General features: G+C 35.8%; 1 protein-coding gene across 9 annotated transcripts in view; it reads left to right on the top strand.

The window, feature by feature from the left end:
- Znf385b (zinc finger protein 385B) overlaps nucleotides 1-15,729 on the top strand; it is a 373,746-nt gene extending 358,017 nt beyond the window's left edge. For 8 of the 9 annotated variants that reach the window (XM_046447601.2, XM_046447603.2, XM_058580296.1 and 5 more), the window contains 4 exons: nucleotides 10,221-10,466; nucleotides 11,710-11,888; nucleotides 12,443-12,544; nucleotides 14,242-15,729. In XM_046447601.2, coding sequence (XP_046303557.1) covers nucleotides 10,221-10,466; nucleotides 11,710-11,888; nucleotides 12,443-12,544; nucleotides 14,242-14,460 — 746 coding nt within the window. In that variant the 3' untranslated portion in view covers nucleotides 14,461-15,729. The remainder of the gene's footprint in view (nucleotides 1-10,220; nucleotides 10,467-11,709; nucleotides 11,889-12,442; nucleotides 12,545-14,241) is intronic. The other variant, XM_046447602.2, reaches the window with a different exon arrangement.
- The last annotated feature ends 9,221 nt before the right edge of the window (nucleotides 15,730-24,950 follow it).

Here is a 24,950-nt window from a genome sequence, read left to right as displayed (position 1 = left end):
CAGGGAATAGCCATATATTCCTAGCTAATAAATCAGGAAGTTTCATTAGCATTCTAAATATCATTATCTCTAGTCCTACTAAATGGCACTACCCATTACTTACCAAGTGACCCTGCCCAAATGATAATGATCAATTTCCTTTCTTTCTCTCTCTATCCCACATCTAATCAATCCATAAGTCTAGTTGGTTCTACAAGTCTATATTAAATCTGTTACTGGAATAAGGTCCATGCTGCTAACTGCTCGAAGGCCAATATTTGGGAGGCAAGAGTTTGTAGGAAGGAATCAAGTTTATTCAAAGGCCAGCCCTGAAGAAGATGGAGGAGCTATTGTAAAAGCTCCATCCTGTGGCTCTCAGGGGCACAAAGGACTTTTATAGGGAGGGAAAGGAAAAGCAGAGCAGACCAAGTCTTTGTCAAAGGCCTATGTAGTCTCTTTATTCTTCTTAGGTCACAATAAACCTCCACCTCCTGGAGCTAGCTCCCATAGTTCTTTTTATACATACATATTACTTTCCTGCAAGTTAAACCTCATGGAAATTTACATGCTGTGTGTTAGTTGTGGCTTAGAAATAAAGATAAAAGAACTTAAGAGAGAGTCCTTTCCTGGCTTGTAGAGTGGTGGGAAGAGTACAAAAGGTTCGAAAGTCCTTGATTTTGAGACAGCTTCTAAGTCCTTTCCATTTCTTTTCATCCAAAGTCATTTAGTATGCCAAAGAATCATACTTTGAAATCTTGTTTTCAGAGCCACAACAACAACACACACACACACATTTGATTAATTCCACTGAGTTGGGCTTAGTCTTTTTAATTGCTAACTTGAGTACCTAATATAGTACATAATATATAATAGGTGATCATTAAATGCTTGTTAGGTAGATGAACAGTTACTTTCTTATGATTACACTACTTCATACCACCCACCAAGGAATAGACATATGTAACTTCTCTTGTTGGTGAGATAATTACCTCTCTTATTTAAGTTTTAAACCTTTGTAATTTCTCAGAGGCAGAAAAAAGTCTTAGTGATTTTAATTCATACAACTTGATAAAACAAATGTTAGCAAAAACAATAATGTAATGCAAGGAAATTTTTACTTCACATAGGGAACCAGAGATCTTCTTTAAAGAGTCCATTAATCAAGAAGAGATAACTCAGAAAACAAAAAACTCTACAGAAAAAGTTTTGTTTGAAATGTATTTCTTAAAAGGCTAGTGTCATTTGCATTTCTAGGTTACATGCCAAGTTGCAGCTATTGAAGAGAAAAAAAATAATTTTCTCTCCCTCTAAGAGAAACTAGTTGAGAAACTGACCCTTTAATAAAATACAGACTAACAAGAGAAAAACAAACAGAAGTTTATTAACATGTATACCTCAGGTGTACTTGAGAGATATTCAGAGAAATGAATAAAAACTTCCAAGAGGTAGCTGTGAAATTCAGGTGTTAAGTACCAACTTCATCTGGAATCAGTAAAGAAGAAAGGCCAGTTGTGGGCAAGCATCCAGGGAAAGCACAGTAAATAAGGGTAAGGCTCATCATATAGATTTAAGTCTGTGCCTTCTGCATTGATGAGAGTTTCTAAAGATTTAGAATCATCCTTTTTTTTCTGGTACAAGGAAGGAAACACCTTTATAAGTAGTGGTTTCCTTCGTAGATATAAACTTTCCTTACAAAATGGTAATTCCTACTCTGATCTCAGAGTTTTTGCAGTGGATGTTGTTCCTCAAAATAATCCTTAAGACAAAAGAGACATATTTAGATATAGTGTATTCTGGTATCCTACACAACCTTTAAAGAAATGCTATTAAACTGGGCATGGTGGCTCACCCCTATAATCCCAGTAGTTTGGGAGGCTGAGATAGGAGGATCACAAGTTCAGAACCAGCCTCAGTAACTCAGTGAGGCCCTAAGCAACTTAACCTTTTCTCAAAATAAAAATCAAAAAGTGCTAGGGATGTGGCTCAGTGGCAAAGCATCCCTGGGTTAAATCTCTAGGACAGAAAGAAGAAAAAGGAAGGGAGGGAGGGAGGGAAGAAGGAAGGAAGGAAGGGAGGGAGGGAGGGAGGGAGGGAAGGAGGGAAGGAAGGAAGGAGAAATTTATTTTTCTAGTTCTCAACAATTTTGCCCACCCGTCACATGCTATGTTTTCAATGGCATTATATAACTTAAATTCACAAAGGTGTTACCATCTACTCACCATATTTACTCCATAATATCAGTAGCTAGAGTTATGGTTAGATTGTAGAGCATTTGCCTAGCACATGTGAGGCACTGGGTTCTATCCTCAACACCAAATAAATAAATAGATAAAATAAAGGTATTGTGTTCATCAACAACTAAAAATATTTTTTTAAAATAATATCAAAAATTCAAGAAGGTATTCCCAAGGCATTCTTAGTATAATAGTCCTCAAAACTGAAGAGCAATAAGAGCATTGGCTCAGGCTTTAGGAAATGTGCTCAAATTCATGGTCTACTGTTTATTAATTGAATAACTGTGGGCAAGTTGAAAAATCATTTAAGTCTTGGTTGTTTTTTTAAATAATTTGGATCATCATAAAACAACTTTCTTTTTCTTTTTTGTAATACTGGGGATAAAATGCAGGGATACTCTTCCAATAAGCTACGTTCTCAGTCTTTTTTAAAAAAAGAAATGTTTATTTTGAGACAAGGTCTTGCTTAGTTGCCTAGGCTGGTCTCCATTTGGAATGCTCCTGCTTCAGCCTACTGAGTAGCTAGGATTACAAGTGGGTGCTACCACACCTGGCTTCCTATTTTTTTTTAACACTGTTGTCAGTTTTTTTTTTAAATTATTAACTTAGAAGAATTCATTACACATATAGTTTGAACAGGTGTCCTTTATCAGATACATGCACCACAAATCATCTCTCAAATTGGAGCTGACTTTTGATACTCTAAATGTGTATTCTGGTCTCCTACACAACAGTTAAAGAAATGGTATTAATCTTGGCGTGGTAGCTCACCCCTGTAATCCCAGTGATTAAGCTTGGCATGCTAGTGCAAACCTGCAATTTTATCTCTCAGGAGACTGAGGCTGGAGGATCACAAGTTCAAGGTCAGCCTCAGCAACTTAGTGAGGCCCTGCCTCAAAATGAAAAGTCTTTAAAAAGGGCAGGGTATATAACTTGGTGGTAGAGTATCCTCAGGTTCAATCCTCAGTCCTCCCCCAACCCCACCCCCACAAAAAGGCAAAAGATATGAACAAACGCTTCAGAAAAGAAATAATTGAATAATAAAAATCTACAAAATTTCTCAGTGTCATCAGTCATTAGGGAAATACAAATACAAATGAAAGCCACAATAAAACCAGGTACCTGAAATCAGAAGAACCAAGGGCTGGGGAGGACATTAAACAATTAGAATTCTCATACAATGCTGATAGAGATATAAATTGATAACCATTTTGAAAAACTGTTTTCAAAATCTACTAGAAGCAAATACATGAATATCTTGTGACCCAGTGATTCTACTATGTATGTATATTTAACATAAATAAGTGTTTATGTCTACCAAAGAATATACATTAGAATTTTCCTACTAACATTATGTAAAATAGCCCAAAACTTTTCTTGATGTTCATCAATACCAAAATAGATAAATTGTGGAATAGTCATGCAATGCAATATTATCAAGCAATGAAAATAACTTCTCTATGTATAGCATGGATGAATCTCATTGGCATAATGTTGTGTGAAATAAGCCAAACACACAAAAAAATAGATATTGAGTGATTCACTTATATGAAGTTTAATAGCAATTAAAACTGACCTAAGTTGACAGGGATGAAAATGATAACTACCTTTGGGGGTTATCAAGTGATTAGGAGTTCAAGGTAACCTTTTGGGGTGGTGGGAAAATTCTGTATCTTGATATATGTTGTGTTTATATATATAAAAATTTATTAAAATTTATGTACTGAGCCAGGGATGTAAGCTTAGTGGCAGAGCACTTGCCTGGTGTATGCAAAGCCTTGGGTTTGATCCCCAGTATGTCAGAAAACAAAATGAAACAAACAAACAAAAAAAATTAAAGGCTCTAGCTGTAGCTCAGTGGTAGAGCACTTGAATAGAATGTATGAGGCCCTGGGTTTGATCACCAGCATCACAAAACAACAATAAAAAAATTAAAAATTAAATTAAATCATGTACTTTATAGTATGTAGACTATACCTCAATAAAAGGAGAAATAAAAAGTATAGGTAGCAACATTTTCTGCCTCGCAGAGTATGCAAAAAAAAAAACAATGAAATAATGACAAGTTACAATGAAATCATGGATGATTTTAATTTTTTTTTACTTTTTGTCTGACTTTATTGTCTAAATTTTATGTTGAACATAAAACTTGTTAAATTAATAAAATTAAACCTTGTAAATAGAATAATAAAAATTTGTTATGACTTCCAAGTTCTAATTCAAAATTCAAAACCTACATTTATATAGAATATTATTTTGATCATTTTTAAAATTAATACCTATATTTGGATCTGACTTCCATCTTCTAATAGGATCAGTTTCTTAAAAGTGCTTCCAAAACCTCTGGCACATTCTTTTTATCTTCTGTGTGAGTTATTAGTCTCTGAAGTACTATTTGATGAATAAGGTGGATTAATCTCAGTAAAGTTTTGAAGTAAGAAGTAAGGATGATAAAAATTAAAGACTGATTTTCTTCAAATGGTTCATCAACTAGATGTGAAAACAGTCCCAAATTAAAATATTTTCAAATGTCTTGAAATTTGAAAAATAAGTGAATCAATGTCAAACCTCATAAGGAGGATACTTTATAGAAATATATCCACTTACATACATAAATTATGGGGTTTTGTAACAAAGGGCAATTCTGATGTAGTTAAGCAAATTTTGCTTCAAAGTCCTGTAGAATAAAACCTTTAAAAAGATGTTTGAGTAATCAGGAAATAATTAAGACAGTCAGAAGACCTGATAATTAAAATTTGGTGAGGGAATACTTGAAAATGGAATTCATATTAACTAGAAGTTCCAGATGACATGCATCTTTATTAAAAGAAACAGAAGTAAACAGTACATTAATTAAACTTAGAAATACACAAAATAAGGAGGCTTTAAACAAGCCAGTAAGGAAAGAAAACTAATATAGTGAATTTTGACCAAAATATCAAGTCACTGAGAGGAGATATTAAAAAACTAGGCTTTGAAGTTTATAAATTTACACATCCAGAAAGAATGCCACAGTTTAAATATATAAACCATGAGTGACTTTCCTGATTTTAGGATATGTTTTACTGACCAGTTGGTATCAATCCAAAACCAGAATTCTCTGAATACTTTGAAACCATTTATATATTTCCAAAGTCAAAATTTTTCTTAATACTCTGAAATTAAGACTTCAGCCTACTTGGTGGAAAACAATCCAAACATTATTTATCTAAATGTTAGATCATGTCAATGTTAAGCAAACTAATGCTCTCAATATACTTTTAAAGAAAAATGTCTTTGTCTATATTATACGTCCTCAACTGTATTTTAATAGATCTGAGATACTCTTTGCCTTTTGCCTCAGTTGGCCTTTGTAGTAATAGGCCGCCTACCTATTGCCAGCTGTATGCTCAACTACCAAGTAGTCACCAGGTAAGCCCTGGGACTTGTAGCCCCTTAAACATGTCTTCACATTTCTGCTTCTGATCACTCTGAGCTTCCCTTTCTTTTCAATCCTATTCTTTGCTTATCTAAATCTGACCTTCAAAACCTTTGAAATGTCACTTCCCTAATGAAAAATGTCCTTTTCTTCCCAAGCAGAAGTCATCATGTTCTGCTCTATGCTCTCGTGCCTCTTGCTAGTTTCTATCATAAATTAGAGGCTCTGAATGACTATTTAATTTCCCCTCATAAGCCATAACTTTCTTAAAGTCTATAATAGTTTACTTACTTTTCTCTTCAGTGTCTAGCACATTGTCAGCAATTATCATAATGTTAATATGCATTGTTAATTAATAAATTACCTTTTAAAATTATCTCTTTTTAAGAAGTTATAAGAAAGGGTATCTGTTTAATTTTTCTTAAATAGGGATATAGAGAAAATAGGTAATTTTATACATCTCAATATAACCCAAATCAGTGATTAGGTATTTTCTTATTTTTCAATTAATTTTTTATTTATGTATGACAGCAGAATGCATTATAATTCTTATTGCACATATAGAGCACAATTTTTCATATCTGGTTGCATACAAAGTATATTTACACCAATTCGTGTCTTTATATATGTACTTTGGATAATAATGTCCATCACATTCCACCATCATTTCTAACCCTATGCCCCCTCCCTTCCCCTCCCACCCCACTGCCCTATCTAGAGTTCACCTAATCCTCCCATGCTCCCCCTCCCTACCCCACTATAAATCAGCCTCCTTATATCAGAGAAAACATTCGGCATTTGTTTTATTGGGATTGGCTAACTTCATTTAGCATCATCTTCCCTAACTCCATCCATTTACCTGCAAATGCCATGATTTTGTTCTCTTTTATTGCTGAGTAACAACCCATGGTGTATATAGGCCACTTTTTTTATCCATTTATCTAATGAAGGGCATCTAAGTTGATTCCACAGTTTAGCTATTGTAAATTGTGCTACTATAAACATTGATGTGCCTGTGATCCTGTAGTAAGCAGTTCTTAAGTCCTTTGGGTATAGACCAAGGAGAGGGATAACTGGGTCAAATGGTGGTTCCATTCCCAATTTTCCAAGAACTCTCCATACTGCTTTCCATATTGGCTGCACCAATTTGCAGTCCCACCAGCAGTGGATGGAGTGTACATTTTTCCCCACATCCTTGCCAACACTTATTGTTGTTTGTATTCATAATAGCTACCATTCTGACTGGAGTGAGATGAAATCTTCAGTAGTTTTGATTTGCATTTCTGTAATTGCTAGTGATGATGAACATTTTTTCAGATATTTGTTGATTGATTGTATATCATCTTCTGAGAAGTGTCTGTTCAGGTCCTTGACCCATTTATTGATTGAGTTATTTGGTTTTTTGGTGTTTAGCTTTTTGAGTTCTTTATATACCCTAGATATTAGTGCTCTATCTGATGTGTGAGGGGTAAAGATTTGCTCCCAAGATGTAGGCTCTCTATTAACTTCACAGATGGTTTCTTTTGCTGAGAAGAAACTTTTTAGCTTGAGACCATCCCATTTATTTATTCTTGATTTTAATTCTTGCACCAAAGGAGTCTTATTAAGGAAATTGGAGCCTAATCCCACATGATGAAGACTAGGGCCTACTTTTTTCTTCTATTAGATGCAGGGTCTCTAGTTTTATTCCTAGGTCCTTGATCCATTTTGAGTTGAATTTTTGTGCATGGTGAGAGATAAGGGTTTAATTTCATTTTGTTGCATATGGATTTCCAGTTTTCCCAGCACCATTTGTTGAAGAGGCTATCTTTTCTCCAATGCATGTTTTTGATGTCTTTGTCTAATATGAGATAATTGTAATTTTATGGGTTAGTCTCTGTGTCCTCTATTCTGTACGATTGATCTACCAGTCTGTTTTGGTGCCAATGCCATGCTGTTTTTGTTACTATTGCTTTGTAGTATAGTTTAAAATCTGGAATAGTGATACCACCTGCTTTACTCTTCCTGCTAAGGGTTGCTTTAGCTACTCTGGGTCTCTTATTTTTCCAGATGAATTTCATGATTGCTTTTTCTATTTCTATGAGGAATGCTATTGGGATTTTGATTGGAATTGCATTATATCTGTATAGTGCTTTTGGTAGTATGGTCATTTTGATAATATTAATTCTGCCTATCCAAGAGCAAGGTAGATATTTCCATCTTCTAAGGTCTTCTTTGATTTCTTTCTTTAGGATTCTGTAATTTTCATTATATAGATCTTTCACCTCTTTTGTTAAGTTGATTCCCAAGTATTTTATTGTTTGTTTGTTTGTTTGTTTTTGAGGCTATTGTATATGGGGTAATTTTCCTCATTTCCCTTTCTGAGGATTTGTCACTGATACACAGAAATGCATTTGATTTATGAGTGTTGATTTTATATCCTGCTATATTGCTGAATTCATTTAATAGTTCTAGAAGTTTTCTGGTGGAACTTTTAGGGTCTTCTAGGATATAATCATTAATTTAAAATTAAATTAAAATTTAAATAAAATTAGAATTAAAATTTTATATATAAAATTTTATATATAAAAAATTAAATAAAATTAAAATTAAAACTAAATTAATTTAAAACTAAATGGCAATGGTACAAGCAATAGTTATTTCACATCTACAGTGATTGTCATGTGCTTTCATAATATTAATGATACATTATACTCCTCCCCCCCACTCAGGAAGGTTAGTCACCAATGACGATCAGTTAGAGAAAACATCATGCTCATTTATGCTGCCTTCTAATTTGTCATACATTATTTAATCTTAATGAATTTCAGTTTCCTCATCTTAAAAATAAGAAAAATCATTTTCAGCCATACCTATTCTAATTTGTTTGAGAGATCATAAGATAATGTAAGTAATAGCACTTTTGTAAAATTGTATACAAATGTAAGGGTATATGAGGGACATTCGTATAAGGAACATTAAAAGGGTAATATGAGGGATTGTGTGAGTAAATGACTGAAATAGATCAGATTCTTTCAGGTCAAATTTAAATAAAACACCAAATGAAATGCTTAAAGCAAGGAAAGATTTTGGTGTGTAATAACTTAAGTTTTCATCACAAATAATGGTGATGAAATTTGGGTAATTCCAAAGAGGAAAATATGAAAATTACTGAATTATTTTTCTGCTTTATGAATTCTATAAGACTGCAAATTCAATCTGAGAAGTCCTTATAAATGAAAGAGTTACAGATCTGAAATAATTTCCAGACTAATTTACTCATTGTTATCAATTAGAAAAAATGATTCTGTTTCCTTCTCTCATACTATTGAGGTCAGCTTATAAAAATCCAAGACTTTTTCCATAATACTTCATTTCATCTGAAGTTTTAATATACCTGCTGAAAGGACATATGGAATGCAGAGGTTAAGGAAAGATCTCAGCACTCATATATTCTAAACAACCTCAAATCTCAAGTTCCCCCTATAGCACCCTTACTATGTTGGTCTTCACATGGATGGATGGATCAGGAAAAAAGATGAAACTCAACTGCTGATTCACAAACCATACACAGAACCTTATACTAGAAACAGAAACACAAAACTGGTTGTCATTCTCTAGATACTTGGGAAGGTTTCCTCTTGGTCATCCAGGCCAATGGTGTCCAGTTCTGAATTAGGGCAATTAACGAATGTATTTTCAGTTTTAATTCCCTTTCTCTCTTAATGAGAGTTAATCATCATGTCTATAGACATTTTCTGAGTACCAGCTCTTGCTGTTGACAACAAAACTCATTTCTTTCCCAAAGGAGTCACTGAACAAAGCCTGTCTTGAATACCAAATGAACGCTGAGGAGGTAGATACTGTTAAAGTCACTTTGACCCTTCACGGCACACACATGGGCCTTGAGGATTATAAGCATTTAGTAGTTATGTGATCTACATGCCAAGATGTCTTTAAATGAGTTGACTAATCTTCATATTGTGCTTATAGTTGATGTCATTATTTAAAACTTTTTTTTGACTGCCAATAATTAATAAGCATAATGAATGGAACTTTGTCTCTTGTATTTTAGATAAATTGCATTGCCAAAGAGCAAAAATTTAACTAATCTTCCCTCTTCTCTACTTTACAAGCCAAAGTTAAAAATTTAACTTGGTATAGAAATTCAATTTTAACTTTATATCCATGTCATAATTAAAACATGAGTAGTCAAATTAAACTAACATTGCCTAATAACTTCTTTCCTGTTGCCATCATATCATGTAATCATTTTGGAAGGTAGCTGATGTTGTTATATATTAAAGACTTCCCTGGAGCATAACTTATAACTCCAGGAAATCAGACAGAAAATTACCTGCTTTATTAAAGGGAGAACAAAGTCATTTTGTGAGAAGTTATCATGATCTTGGGGTGACCTCATATGGAAACCAGTGGCATGGAATTCTGTTTAGATCAAACTCTATGATTTGTTTTTCAAATTTTCAAATTTGTTTTTAATTCCTTGATGGTGATTTAATGTTTGTATGATATATATATATATATATATATATATATATATATATATATATATATATATGAGTCTTTAATAACTCCTCTGTCTCCCTTAGAAGATAAAGGAAAGCTGAAAGCCAACAGTTCCAGTCAGCCATCAGGCTCTGAAAGTGGCTCATTTCTCCTCAAATCTGGCACAACTGCCCTGCCACCTGGGACAGCCACTTCTCCCTCCAAAAGCACAAATGGAGCACCAGGGTCTGTTGCTGAATCCGAAGAAGAGAAAGCCAAAAAATTGCTTTATTGTTCACTATGCAAAGTGGCTGTGAACTCCCTGTCACAGCTAGAGGCACACAACACAGGTTAGCAGCTATCTTTCAAATTGAAATAAAGTTTATAACAAAACCCAACTTTTCCCATCAGAATGTCACTCTGTTGTTCATGAATGAAATGTGTATAGTGTCTTCTCTACCATTTGAGTTCAAAGGAATGATTTTTTAAAGTATGCTCATAATGTCTTTGGAAATAACAAAGCAAAAGCAGTTTAAAGATAAAACTTATTCTATTCTTCATTCCCTCAAAAGCATCAAATACTTTCCATAACTCAGTTGTTTTCGGGGGGTGGGTACCAGGAGATTGAACTCAAGGGCACTTGACCACTGAGCCACATCCTCAGCCCTAGTTTGTATTTTATTCAGAGACAGAGTTTCACTGAATTGCTTAGCACCGTGCTTTTGCTGAAGTGGACTTTGAACTAGTGATCCTCCTGTCTCAGCCTCCTGCTGGGATTACAGGCTTGTGCCACCACCCCTGGCTCCATAACTCATTTTTGATGAGGTAACAGAGATGAAGACAAAAAGTTTTATGCAATATTCACTGCCACACACTTTATAAGAGAAAAAATAGAAACAATAGCTTATCGATAAGGAATATTGAATAAATTATAGTAACCAAAAATGATAGAATATGTTAATCAATAAAATGTAATTATTAGAAAATAAATACATGATTTGATATTTGAAAATTTCAGGATATTTAATTAGTAAATCCAAATTCTGAAAATACACATTTGTTAGCATAGCAAAAAAATTTAAAAACCCTGATAACCGTGGTTACCTATAGTGGTACAACTCTATGTAATCTTTATTTTCTCAGTATTTTGGATATTTTATTATACACTCATGTTTTCCCATGTGTTACAATGAAAACATGTTAAACTTACAATTAGTGTAAAAATGATGCTAAAAAGGCACTGGGAACTTCAGCCTGAAGATAACCTTCTCAAGGATAAGAAAATAAAGAGCTTCATGCCAGGCTACATGCTTATATTCCAGCTACTTGAGGCTGATGCAGAAAGACCATAAGTTTGGGACTAGCCTCAGCAACTTAGTGAGGCTCTGTCTCAAAAAATAAAAAGGGCTGGTGATGTAACTCAGTGATAAAAAGCCCCTGAGTTCAATTCCCAGTACCAAAAAAAAGACGATGACAATGACAACAAAGACAGGAAAAAGTAAACAGAGAGAGAGAGAGAGAGAGAGAGAGAGAGAGAAGTTGCTTCCTATAGTTCTTAAATAGCTGTTTAATATATGCCTTTTTCTATTTTAGGATCTAAACACAAGACCATGGTTGAGGCTCGTAATGGAGCTGGTCCAATTAAGTCCTATCCTAGACCTGGATCAAGATTAAAGATGCAGAATGGCAGTAAGGGGTCAGGACTACAGAACAAGACATTTCATTGTGAAATCTGTGATGTTCATGTTAACTCGGAAATTCAACTCAAACAGGTAATGAAATTAGTGTACTCTGCTCTTTGGGGTCACTACGTGAAGATCTCTGTCTCCTCCTCATCTACGGAGTGGTTCTCACTGTGCTCACAGTTAACTTTACTAACCTTTATGGGATGCATAACTTATGCAACATAAAAGTGCTCTGTGGAAAAGAAAGTCAGTATCCAATAATGGAGCATCTACTACTGTATGTCAGGTTCCAGGTTAGATGTTAGGGATAGAAGGATGGACATAAAAACCACACAGAGCTTACAGTCCAGCAGAAGCCACTGGTAAGTCTGCCAAGCCCCAAAGTCTAGGTAGAGAGATTCTTCAGTAACAGTGGAAACACCAGGAAAAAAATCTGATAAGGCCTATAGAAAACAAAAGATGGAAAGGAGAAGGTCATAGAGAACAATGGGAGCAGGAAGCAGGTCTTAAAGGAGGTAGTAAAGATTTCACCCAAACCATTCTAGAAGGATGAACCAAGAGCTGGAATGGAGAAACCAGCAACCTCTGTGTAGGAAATGTATCTTTCATGGATTTAGCTTATGCATCAAACATTTTTTCAGCACATTTCTAGCCGGAGGCATAAAGACCGAGTTGCAGGGAAGCCACTGAAGCCGAAATACAGCCCTTACAACAAACTCCAGCGGAGCCCAAGCATTTTAGCAGTAAGTTCACTCGCCTGCTCACCTTTTGGGGAGGGCAGCCTTGCTGGGTTGGGCAGGAGCTGTAAGGAGGACCTAGGGACTAACAGTCATGGGAAGGTTGTGAATTTATCTATTTTATCTTGACCATGCTGGGGATTGAACCTCTAGGACCTCACACACGCTGAGCATGTGCTGAGCATGTGCTCTACCACTAAAGTACACCCCTAACCTAAAGGCTGTGAATTTAAACAACCTACATAGACAGAAATTTTAGAATGAACTGCTTAGTTCCTGCTATAAGGACATCTTGAAGAAAGCTCCTTTAGGAAAGAAAAATGCCCAGCAGGGTATGGTGGCTCATGCCTGTAATTCCAGCTGCTTGGGGGCCTGAAGCAGAATTATTGCAAATTCAACATCAGCCTCATAACTTAGGGAGACCTGTCTTAAAATAAAAAATAAAATTAAAAAGGAACTAATTACCTTATTCTTTACCAAGACCTTGTCAGAAGACTATCTTCTTTACTATATAAGGAAAAGCAAAGACTCAGGATAGGGCAAGTGATGCCTGAGGAATCCTGGGATGTGTGGAACCCGGGCAGAGAGGTTGCTTTCATAAAACAAAATCCATCCATTTAGTTTAATATCCCTGTGTTTCCCTTGTGTGTGTGTGTGTGCGCGCGCGCACATGTGCTTGCACATGTATACAAAAAAGTAGTGTTTATATTCCATTCTAGCAGGCATGTTGGTAATCAGCCTATCCTACCTGTTCTCAATATGTACTGTTTTCTGTGTTTTGCAAAAATACCTAGGGACTTCAGCAGTAGGTGTCATATAAATACCCAGATGGATGGATTTCACACTCTCCCTGGGACCTGGCCCAGCATGGTATTCAGTCTGAGATGAAGCTGAGATTGGCCAGCTGGAGGTGGTGCTGAGTTTACCTTCCAGCTTTTCCAAAGCCTCAGCTTCTGCAGCAAGCTGGTGGTATCTGCATTAGGCAAACCCATCTTGCACAACTCCTCTGACTGCAAAAGAGAGAAATTAAGGATTATTTTTCTACTTCACATGAAGATTCTACCCTGGGACTCCTTTAAATAGAGAAAGTTTCTAGTCCACTAATAGTCATTCCCAATAACAGATACTTAATTTAGCTAATTTTTCAGGAAATTCTCATTATGTGGCCAGGGAAAGGAAGGAATTGACTTTGTGTGTGTGTGTGTCTTTTTATTCTTCCTGGGTCCGTAATGTCCTGAATGAACTCAGTTACTTACCTAAATTTCAGTTTATCCAAGAGCAGTGATGTGAAGGGTTGTACTTCTCAAAAAAAAAAAAAAAAAAAAGATAAAAGAAAAAGCAAGAAACTTTTCTCTAAGCTACAAGGTGGTTTAACATAAGTGTGAATTTTGAATTGAGATCCATTGCTTAAGCAGGAAACTTCTGGGCATGTTTTGTTTTATTTGTTTCTTGCTGAGCCCCTTTGTGTCTATTCATAGAGATGCCCTGTGCCCTAGTATCCAGGATCAAAGACCAAAGAAAGACTTGAAATGGGAACAACTCAAAATAAAACTATATCAATACTAAAAGACACTGACACCAACTTGGGGAAAATAATCATCTCTTCACTCCTGAAAGTGGACTTTAAATTTAAGACTTCTCTGTGGTGCTGTTATTCGACAACAACCTGCTCACCCCATTCCTGGTCTTTTTCCTCTCATTAGGCAAAACTTGCATTCCAGAAAGATATGATGAAACCTTTGGCCCCAGCCTTCCTGTCCTCACCCCTGGCAGCAGCAGCGGCTGTGTCCTCTGCACTTTCACTGCCACCCCGGCCATCTGCCTCGCTCTTCCAGGCTCCAGCCATCCCTCCAGCTCTCCTGAGGCCAGGGCATGGGCCCATTCGTGCCACTCCGGCCTCCATCCTGTTTGCCCCATACTGACATCTGCAAGCCCCAAGACCAGCCAGGCCAGTAGGAAAGTCAAGAAGCCAAGCCAAAAGGATTTCAGCAACTTGAGCATTTTGTGTTACAGTAAGTATCCCACCTACCCACAAAATGCAGCCTACCACCTCAAACCCCAGCTCCAGTGAAAAACAAATCACTAGATTCAAGAGTGCTTTTATGGACCGATCAAATCATTTTGGAATGTGAGCAGCACAGGTTCCCTCTTCCCTCCCCGACTCGACCCCATTTAATTGGTGTATCTGAGAAATCTGGGTTCTTGAAAATGTACAGTCAGAAAGTAAATAAAAAGAAAACCAGTCTCTATTTTCCCATGGTATAATCTGGCTTAGAACAATATGGAATATTTTCCTGACAGACTTGAAATCTAGGATCTTCCTCAGATGTCTGTAAATAGCTCTGGAATCCAACCGGGCATATTCTAGTGTGGAAGAAAAATAGAACACAAGTGCTTATTTGTGAATACCATCTTACCAACGGATCATGTTTTCTTTTTGGTGTACTCTCGTCGACAGGGATTGTGTACTGTTTTAGACCCAAGTACTGTTGTATCCTGTGTAGTACTAGATTGTATCTCTTGTCTGAATTCAACATCTTTAGTTGCTGTGTAAATGTTAGGAAGCAAAATAGCTTTGAATTTCTCGTTAAGAGAACAAAAGATAATGTATTTTCTTTATTTCATATTTTATTTGGAGATATTTAAACAAAATAGAAAGCCATATAACATAGCATAATTACTACCTGTTTGCTATTTTTTGTCTAACTTATTTTGTAGCTTCCTCACTGGTTTGAGTTGCTAAGCAAATATATACAAACACAAAAAGAGCTTCCTAAATTGCACATTTTGGCACCTCCTGTGCATTCTGCAAGAAGACAATGAATCCATGTATTTCTACGTAATTATCTTCATTTTTAACCTGTTTTCATTTGTAATGATGCTACATAATTTTGTGGCTCCCTAATGCAATAATGTACAGAAGATATAAAATTTATAATTGAACAATTTGTCTTTCTGTTCACTGAATATGTTGCAGGTCATGCTCCCATGCCCCCCTTTCGAAGTTGGTATCAACAAGACTAGAATATTTGTGATATCAGGGGCAAGAAGTATCATAAAACAATAAAATAGTGAACTCTTTTAGAGTATCTATATCTGCAATCTGTAAATGGTAAAATGTCTGTGTATTTTTTTAAATGTACCTTTTCAATAAAAGCATCAAAAATAAAAATCGGTTCATATTTCCAGTATTATTTTCTCCTGAGACTCCCTCTAATTTGAAATCACCTGATGAAAGATTTTTTGTAGGAACAAAGATTGCTTCTTACATATTTATCATTTTTAGCTCTTATTTTCTGCATATTTATTTGTCATGTTTATTCATTGCCTCATGAGGTGGAACATGACTGCTGTTTCCTCTCTGAATCTCTAAGAAGTTGGGCCAAAGTTGTGAGTTGTCCAAAATCATGGTAGCAGCCTGCTAAACATTTTTTACTCTGATTTTTTAAAAACTCACTGAAGGTCTTCTACATCCCCAACTCCTCTTTTATTGGTGTCCAAGGCATTTATGGTTCTCCTCTTTAGAATTTTATTCCACTCCTCCCCTTTCACCTTCTCCCTTTGCACAGCCTTCTTTCCTTTTCCTTCATTCTGTTACTTTTAAAGCATAACAATCATTGTTTGTTTGGGCCATCTATTCCTGTTCAATGAGCTTCTTTAAAACTTTGTAATGACAACCACTTGCTTACATCAGGATTTCATGGGCCAAGAATTCCAGCAGGGTTTGGCCAGGCTGTCCTGTTCCCCAGAGGAATCAGTAGCCTTTCCTTATTATTCAGCTGGCAGGTGGGCCAGGGTGAAGGGGCCAAATGGCTCCACAGGGAATGGCCAGACAGTTGAGCTCCACTAGCACAGCCTACCAGAGGGCCTGGGCGGGAGCTCCCAGCATCCTCCTGTGGTCTCAGGTAGTTACATAGTGTATTTCAGAGGCCTAGGTGGAAACCAAAGACTCCTTATGAAAGAATTAGGAAACTCCCAGCCACTTCTGCTATATTCTATTGATCAAAAATGTTTCTAAAACCAATTCAGATTGAAGGGAAGAAAATTAGACTTCTCAGTGTGAAGAAGAGCAAAGAACTTGGCACCATCTTTAATCTACTACACTGCTATAGAATTTTGAGGGGAATGGTAACAAAACTATTACAGATCTTCTTCCTTCCCACCTAAAACGCAGACCCTGTCAGTTTTTATAAATGAGAACCAGAATGGGAGGTAGAACTAACATACTCATTTCTAAAAAATTAAGGTCAGTAGATGGCAGTGTAGCTGTGATGCCTGGTATAGACTTCCTTCATTAAAGATGTCATCCAACTATTGAAAAATTGTTGACTTTAGTTCTGAGGCTTATAAACAGGTTAACTTAGAGTACAATAAGATTCCAGTTTAAAATTTGGAATTTGGCGTGTTTACTTTTTTAAACTGACTCATTGGAACTCTAACCGATATTGGTTAAACTTAGTCGAACCATAAGATATGATTTATACACAATGTTCTCATGGAATTTTGTTTTAGTTTAACACTTTGGAGAACTTTTTATTTTTATGGACTTCAATGGCAATTATATTTTATTTATCTTGCTTTTCCTATGGCTCATTGAAGCTTAATGCAATCCTCAAATTTTTTTTAAATGTCAATATTGAAATAGACCCAGAAATTTACTAGTTAGATTTATAGAGTTAAGATTTTTAAATCACCTTGGGGAGGAGGAAGTACAATAGAATAGCAATTAATTAAAATGCATGCCTCCAGAAGAAGCTGTGAGTAGCTTCAAGCGATGACTTAGGAAACACTGTTAAACAGATATATCTTATCATGTGCTCTGATTCTCAGATGTCAGAGGGGTCAGCCCTGAGGTGGGGAGGTGCATATATTTGAACTAATATCCCTTCTTGTGCCATTTCTACTGGGAGAAGATGCTGACTTCATGTGAAAGTTGAAAACCACACTGCTTTCCTGACTTACTCCACCTCAGGTCCTGTAGAATTGGAAAACTGGCCTCAGGTAGTGTTGCCTGACACAAAATACCTGATTACATCTGAGTTTCGAAAGGCAAATTGTTTAGTTTTTTAATAATATTTATTTTAATAATTTTGGTATGACATTGCACCTAGCATAACTATGTCCCATAAAGAATTATGCAATATTTGGGGGTATATTTATACCAAAAGATTATTTGTTGTTTATCTGAACTGTAAGCTTAGGTGGACATCCTGTGTTTTTATTTGGTAAGTTGTGTAATCATTTTCTCAAGAGCATTCCTTTTCATCTCAGGTACCATAATGCTTCGGGAGAGAAGTTACCTCTTGGGTATTAAAAAGTAAATAATGAGGTTTTGAAAGGCCTATTGTGAAATACACTTGCAAATAGGCAGAGAAAGGACCTTACATGAAGTAAACAGAAGATATATTGACAATAGGTAGGAACAGGACAGGAAAAAATGTAGCCATAGATGCCATTTACCTAAAGCTACACTGACACCTGTTTTACCAAAATTAAATTATTGAAAAAATAATAATTTATATTATACACCAAATGCATAATATCTGATTTTTTCCCTTCTCTGTCCTAAGAGAATTCTGATTTTTCTAAGCCAGAAATAGAAACAGTTATACAGAATTTTTCTCTCAGAAAATGCTTTAAGGAAAACTACGCTATAGTTAATGTGTTAGAGAAAGAACCAAGGAAATTTCCACTGGGAGAAAACAGAAAGAGGAAAGAGCTGATAGAATATCTTGTGGAAATTCTTTTATGCTAAGATCTCCAAAGGGAGTCTAAAGAGACTTCACTGAGTTGGGGGATTATTTGGGGATTTATCTGGGAGGTCACTGGAAAGCAGGAGTGGAGAGATGGCCAGGAGCTTTTTGATGGATGAGAATTAGGTCAATACCAAGACATACACCCATTTTCAGGTAACAGGCCATTACATTTCACTTCTAGGTGTGCTGTGTGAATTCTGGTTTCTCCTAGCAGTGTCCCTTCCTTCAGATTCTGTTTTATTAATATGATGGCCCTAAATATCAGAATTGACATGGCCTCTTTGGGAAAATAGCAGTTCCTGGTACCTTGGTAGGTTAAGGAGAAGCTGTGTGGTACAAGGGTAGATTCCACAAGGGATGCTCATCTTTGCCTCCTTCCTTCCTCCAAGTAATTAGTTCCATGGGGGAATTCATCAGGGACATGACGGTGCAGCTTCTCAGCAGCTATGGAGTGTGACTAGGGAATTAGCTCATTTCTTTGGCTGAAATTTCTAAAGCAAGAGTGACAATATAATGTATTCTTCTACTCTTAGCTAAGTGCTCAAAATGCATCAAACCTGTGGTTGTCAGAATTCCTTCTGTAGGTACGATGAAAATATCTTCATGTCACATTGTTCAGTTTAAGAAGTCACTTTTCCACAGATGATTGGACAAGCTTGCCATTAAGCACCTGCTTTTCATTTTTATTATACTGTAAAATCAAAATTAGGATTGAAGACCATTAAATAAGAATAGTATATAATTTGCCCTCAAAAAACCTGAATTCAAATCCTGACCATATCCTTTGCACATTAGGTCTGTTAATTTTTTGTCAGAAAAGGATTTTATTTCATTTTCCCAGCCTGTTTTTCACATATATAAAAAAGACATAATGGTATCCAACTTAGGGTGGTTCTAAGAAGCAAATAAAATTAAATAGGTAATGGGGCTGGGGTGGTAGCTTAGTGGTAGAGCACTTGCCTAGCATGGGTGAGGCACTGGGTTCAATTCTCAGCACCACAAAAAAAAAAAAAAAATCAATAAAGGTCAATCAACAACTAAAAAATTTTTTTAAATAGGTGAAAATGTTTTTGTAAAGTTTAACATGCTCTATGAATTTTCATAATAAATGTATAAATACATTTTTTCTAATTTTAGATTTCTTAAATTTTAAGTAGTTTATCTTAAATTAGCCAATCTTATGTGTTTAGTGGTGACCCAGATTCAGATAAAACTACTTCTGTCATAAGAACAGCAAACTCATTAATTGTAATTTTATGTTCCTATTCTAAAGACATAATTCAAGTAGAAGTATACTAAGATAATAGATTAATATATAAGAGATAGTTTGGGATTTTAGTCTTGTATTCCATATAAGAAAATCAGAATCTCAAATCATAATAAATCCAAAATATTTTTGTTGTAAAACACAATTCCTGTTATGAAAAAAAAAATTAATCTTTCTGATGTAAAGTATATAAAAATACTAAATAATTTACTGAGTGTGGTGGCATATGCCTATAATCTGATGACTCTCAGGAGGCTGATGCAGGTGGATTGGAAGTTCCAGGACAGCCTCAGCAACTTAATAAGACCCTATCTCAAAATTAAAAATTAAAAAGGCTGAGAATTTAACTCAGTGATAGAGCACTCTGGGTTCAATCCCCTGTCCCTAAATAAATAAATAATAAACATACAAGCTGAATGAAGGAAATATTAATAACTCATATGATATATAATAGTTCATTTCTTTATTATTCATAGAACTCACATAAAATTTGGGGGAATTCTTTTAAAAAAGGAAAGAGAAGCCAACAGAAAATGTGAGCCAAAAAACACATTCCAAAAAAATACATATATATTATGTATAAGTTTATATATATATATATATATATATATATATATATATGAGATATAAGATATTTAAAATTATATACATAATCTTAATAAGTATGAAAAGATGTTTGTCCTTACTGAAGTTATATGAATGAAATCCATATTTTTGTTCTACAAATAAAATCAACACATTTAGATTTAGCATATTGACACAAATTTTCATGAATTTTATAAATATTCTGTCAAATTGAGTATAGGGAAATGGATACATTCATGCACTGTTGGCTGTAATGAAAATTGCTTCAACTTTTCTGGAAGAATCATTTGTCATATATAACATTACAGCAGTTATTCCTTAACTTTGACACAGAAATTCCATGTCCTAGACTACACCCTAAGATATTAACCATGTAATTGTAAAAAGATGATTCATACATAGAATGTTTCAAAATAATGAGAAAACATACATTCATAGGGGATAAGTGAAGAAATTATGCAAACAATATGCATTGAGGAAGAGCATGACCATTAGTAATGACATAGTTCTCTAAGTACTGACAGGAAGAGTTGCCCATGACATATGTCTGTAAGAGGGTACAGAACAGCTCCTTATGATCTCATTGTATTAAATTTTAAAATTATATCTGTATGCATATATATATATATATATATATATATATAGAGAGAGAGAGAGAGAGAGAGAGAGAGAGAGAGAGAGAGAAAAGTTCTGAAAACAGTGATTATCCAGACTCATAAAAGAAGTTATGCTTGAGTTGTGGATTTCACATGGCTTTACATTTTATATATAATTTTTAGTATGGTTTGGATTTTTTACCATGAATCTGTCACTTTCAGAATCATAAATATAACCAATTGTCCCATTATAATCAAAACAGATTATCTTTATGACATAATAACAGAGATAAAATTTCAAAGGACTCCAATAAATGGCAACTGGAAAATAAGTGTATGATAAATACCAAATCAAAATAGTTCATTATAAAAATTGAAAGCAAGTAAACAGTTTTAGCATTTGCCATGGTTTGAATCTTAACTGCCCCATACATGTTGAAGGATTAGTGGCCAGTCTGTGGTGCTATTGGGAAGGGGTGAAACATTTATGAAGTGGGACCTAGTGGAAGACAGCTAGATCATTGGGGGTATGCCTTTGAATGAGACACTGGGACCCCTGCTCCTTCCTTTTCCTCTCTCTTTGCTTCCTGAATGCTCTGAAGTAATCAGCTCTGCTCCACCAAGCCCTCACCACCATGATGTTCTGCCTCACTAGAGGCCAAAAAACTATAGAGCCAAGCAACTATGGACTGAAACCATAAACCAAAATAAAACTTCATTCTTTTTAATTTTCTCAGGTATTTCATTGCAGCAATGGAAAACTAACAGTATTATTTCAGGTATTTTTTTTTCTACCTTGAGAAAAACTTTTACTGACATGTTAGAAACTATAATAAGGTTACTTTGAAAAGCAAAAGCAAGTCGCTCAAATAACATAAATGGCCTCTTTAGCTCTATGAATCTCAATGGCACTCAGATGAATTTTTTCCCTCCTTTGTCCTATGCCTGGGCTTTTCTACTGCCCAGACAAAGCCATGTCTTTATTACCAAACCCCAATTATTTAAGAATTGCCTAACCAGTGCATAAATTCATATGGCTTGATAATTTTTTAAAACAAATTATAGATAATTATTCTAGTAATTACATTATTACTAGATGAAAATACATTTATCTTTCACTGTTAAATGCATTTTTACTATAAATCACAATTTGGTGAATAGACAGGCCACCAGCTGAAAGAAAAGGCAGCCTGCTTTTTTCCCCTTTGTGAGATGATGACCAAGACTAAAAATACAGATAGATGGTAACAGTTCCTTGAAAAGCAACTGCCAGCATTTAACCTACAGGGCCCAGAAGGCTCAAACAATAAAATATGATGCAAAACACAAGCTCTTTCTTATTAAGGAGTCAGACTCCATCCAGATGCTCTCCCTAAGAGAATTCACTATTGGGATGCCAGAAACTGTTCACTTTCCATTAAATATCAACAATGGCAAGTATGGGACTGAACATTAAAATCAAAGCCTTCATGACAAACAGAAAACCCTCTCGTGAAGAAACACTTTGCATTTTGATTTCTAACTTTCCAAGATAAAGACCAGCAGACTCCTCCCTGAGGGTCCTGGTTCCCGGGGAGGTGCAGCATTATTAGGAATATGGTAGTCAACAGCATACCTTTGTTAGAACAAAAGCTTTAATACCCACTCTTAAAAAAAATAAAATACCCAGTCTTGGATGGCTGATCCCACTGTAAGTCAATATACTGGGCAATTAATCACAGAAATTAGTTTGGAAATAGAACACCAAGTGAGAGTCAAAAAGTACCACTGGTCTCAAGCCAGAAAGCAAAGACTTTCTTGCGTCATCTACAGGCAAAAATCTTGTACTGACTGAATTTTCACTAAGGTAGGTGCAACGTACAACCTCTACCCCAGATTCTCAAAGAATAGTGTATAGAAGAATCACCTGGAAAACGTGCTAAATGCAGATGCCTGGGTCCTGCCCCTTCAGGTTATTATTCAGGGAGGCCCAGAGTGGCTCCTAGAAATCTGCAACTTAGCAGGTACCCCCCAGTGCTGCACATGAAGTTCAGATTAAAACAATGAACATTTCCAAGGATTATATTGATTAGACCAAACTTCAAATTTAGGCTCCCAGGAGGCCCTTCTGCAAAGGGCCAAATAGTTTTCAGTAACCAATAAGGACTTTCAAATGTCCTGGGAATCAGTTCTCTATTTTTCCCCCTTGGAAACAAAATTCTACAAGAACCTTCATCAAAACAAACAGAAGTAGTTTGTAGGATAGAAGAAGACCTGGTGAGTCAGGATAAATAGAGGAGCCAGATTACCTCGAATTTGAAATAGAAATAAGGAAAAAATAGCTTTGGGTGTTTATGAATGATTTAGTCTGGTTGTTAGGTAGCATTTCTAGGAAAATAAGAAGAGGATTACTGAGAGCAGCTTTCAAAACAAAGTCTGTTAAATTTACTCATCATTATTGTGGTCTAGGAAACACATGGCTTCATATAAAAATAGGGAAATAATTCAGAAAATATTTCAAGGAATCTTTCATCATTCTAATTTCTTAAACCTACTGTGGTACTAAAAGTTGGCTACAATAATATTTTTACTTGCAAATCAGGTGATAAAGCATCCAATATAAGTTAAGTTCTCATATACAAGAATCTTGTCCCTTCAAAATTACATTTTACTCAGCTTTATTTAAACTTTTCAATGAAATGTTTTATAAAAGGTATTGCCAATGATCCTGTCTTCCTAACATAATATACTAGCTATAATTTTTTTTTCTTCTCTATTTTTTTTAGGGGAGTGGGATACCAGGGATTGAACTCAGGGGCACTCAACACTGAGCCATATCCCCAGCCCTATTTTGTATTTTATTTAGATACAGGGTCTCACTGAATTACTTAGCTCCTTGCCAAGTTGCTGAGGCTGGCTGTGAATTTGAGATCCTCCTGCCTCAGCCTCCCTAACCATTGGATTACAGGTGTGTGCCATTGCAACTTCCTCTCTCTTTTTTGAGGATTCAAGTTCGTCATTGAAACCATTCTTAGTGGTATATATGTAGCCATCATATAGTTATGAAAAAAAAACTAAAAATAACAATTTATTAATTTCAATCCCCAGAACCTCCACTTACTGAGTATGTTACCTGAAGCAGATTTGAGACTTGCTATCCTCCTCTATAAAATGTTGATGACACTTCTCATCCTCAATATACAAAATTTATTGTGGGGATCAAATAAAAACAATGAAAGTGCTCAGTAAATTTTTAGCTCCCCTATTACTGGCATGTCAGGCACTGCACATAGATATCCGAGAAATGGATGAAGCTACAAGCTCACCAAGACTAACCCAGGCTATCTCAGGCAGCCTCTTGCCACCTTCTGTGCTCCCACAATTTTGCTGTGTCACTGTCAGAGCATCAGATTCCACTGCCAAATCCTGCATAAATACAGAGCTTGCAAACCATGACAAAGGTTCCTGCTGAGGCACAATGTCTGAGTTATAAAAACAGGGAATGGAATGGAACAGACTTTTCAGTTTAGGACTGTCCACTGTCAACCACTGGCACTCTATAAAGGATAGGAATCGTTCCTATCATTGGGTTGTTTAAAATCCTGGGAGGCAGTGGGAGGAAGGGCAATGGAAGAGGGGAAGTGGCTGTGGAGACAAACATCTGAACATGATTTCAATATATAGTAGGAGCAAAGGAAGGACAACTGGCCCAGCTGGTGGGGGGAGGGCAACATGTGGGGTGAAGAGATGCCAAGGGGAACTTCCTGGAGAATGAGGTGGCTCAAATGACAAGAAGGAAAAGCATTCCAAAGAAAAGTGGCACAAAATATGAAAGAGTACAGTGTTTGGAGGGATCTGGAGTGGCTTGTACTGCTGAACATGAGAAGCAGGAGGGAGGAGGGGTCAGAGGAGGCTGGGATGTAAATGTGGATCAGTATGAAGAGCTTTAGATAGATAGCAGTCCGGAATAAATCCTGCAGTTTAGAGATAATTAATTGAGAGTAATATGATCAGATTTGCATTTAGAAAGATCTTTCTGATGAAGGATCGGGGGAGGTTATATGGACCAGAGAGAGAGTTATGAGGCACAAGGATGGCCTCAAATAGGGCTTTAGTCATAAAAATTATAAAATGCTTTGGACAGCAAAGACAATCTATGAAACCCAAGTTGCAGCAGCGTCACCATGTCCCTACACGTTAATCATCTCAAAAGCAAGACAGACAGGACC

Source organism: Marmota monax, unplaced genomic scaffold (assembly GCF_021218885.2).
Source record: "Marmota monax isolate L192 unplaced genomic scaffold, Marmota_monax_Labrador192_F-V1.1 WCK01_AAM20220418_F8-fsc00007, whole genome shotgun sequence".
Lineage (NCBI taxonomy): Eukaryota > Metazoa > Chordata > Mammalia > Rodentia > Sciuridae > Marmota > Marmota monax.
Note: the sequence above shows the minus strand (reverse complement) of the source record. Positions and strands in the feature narration are given on the sequence as shown.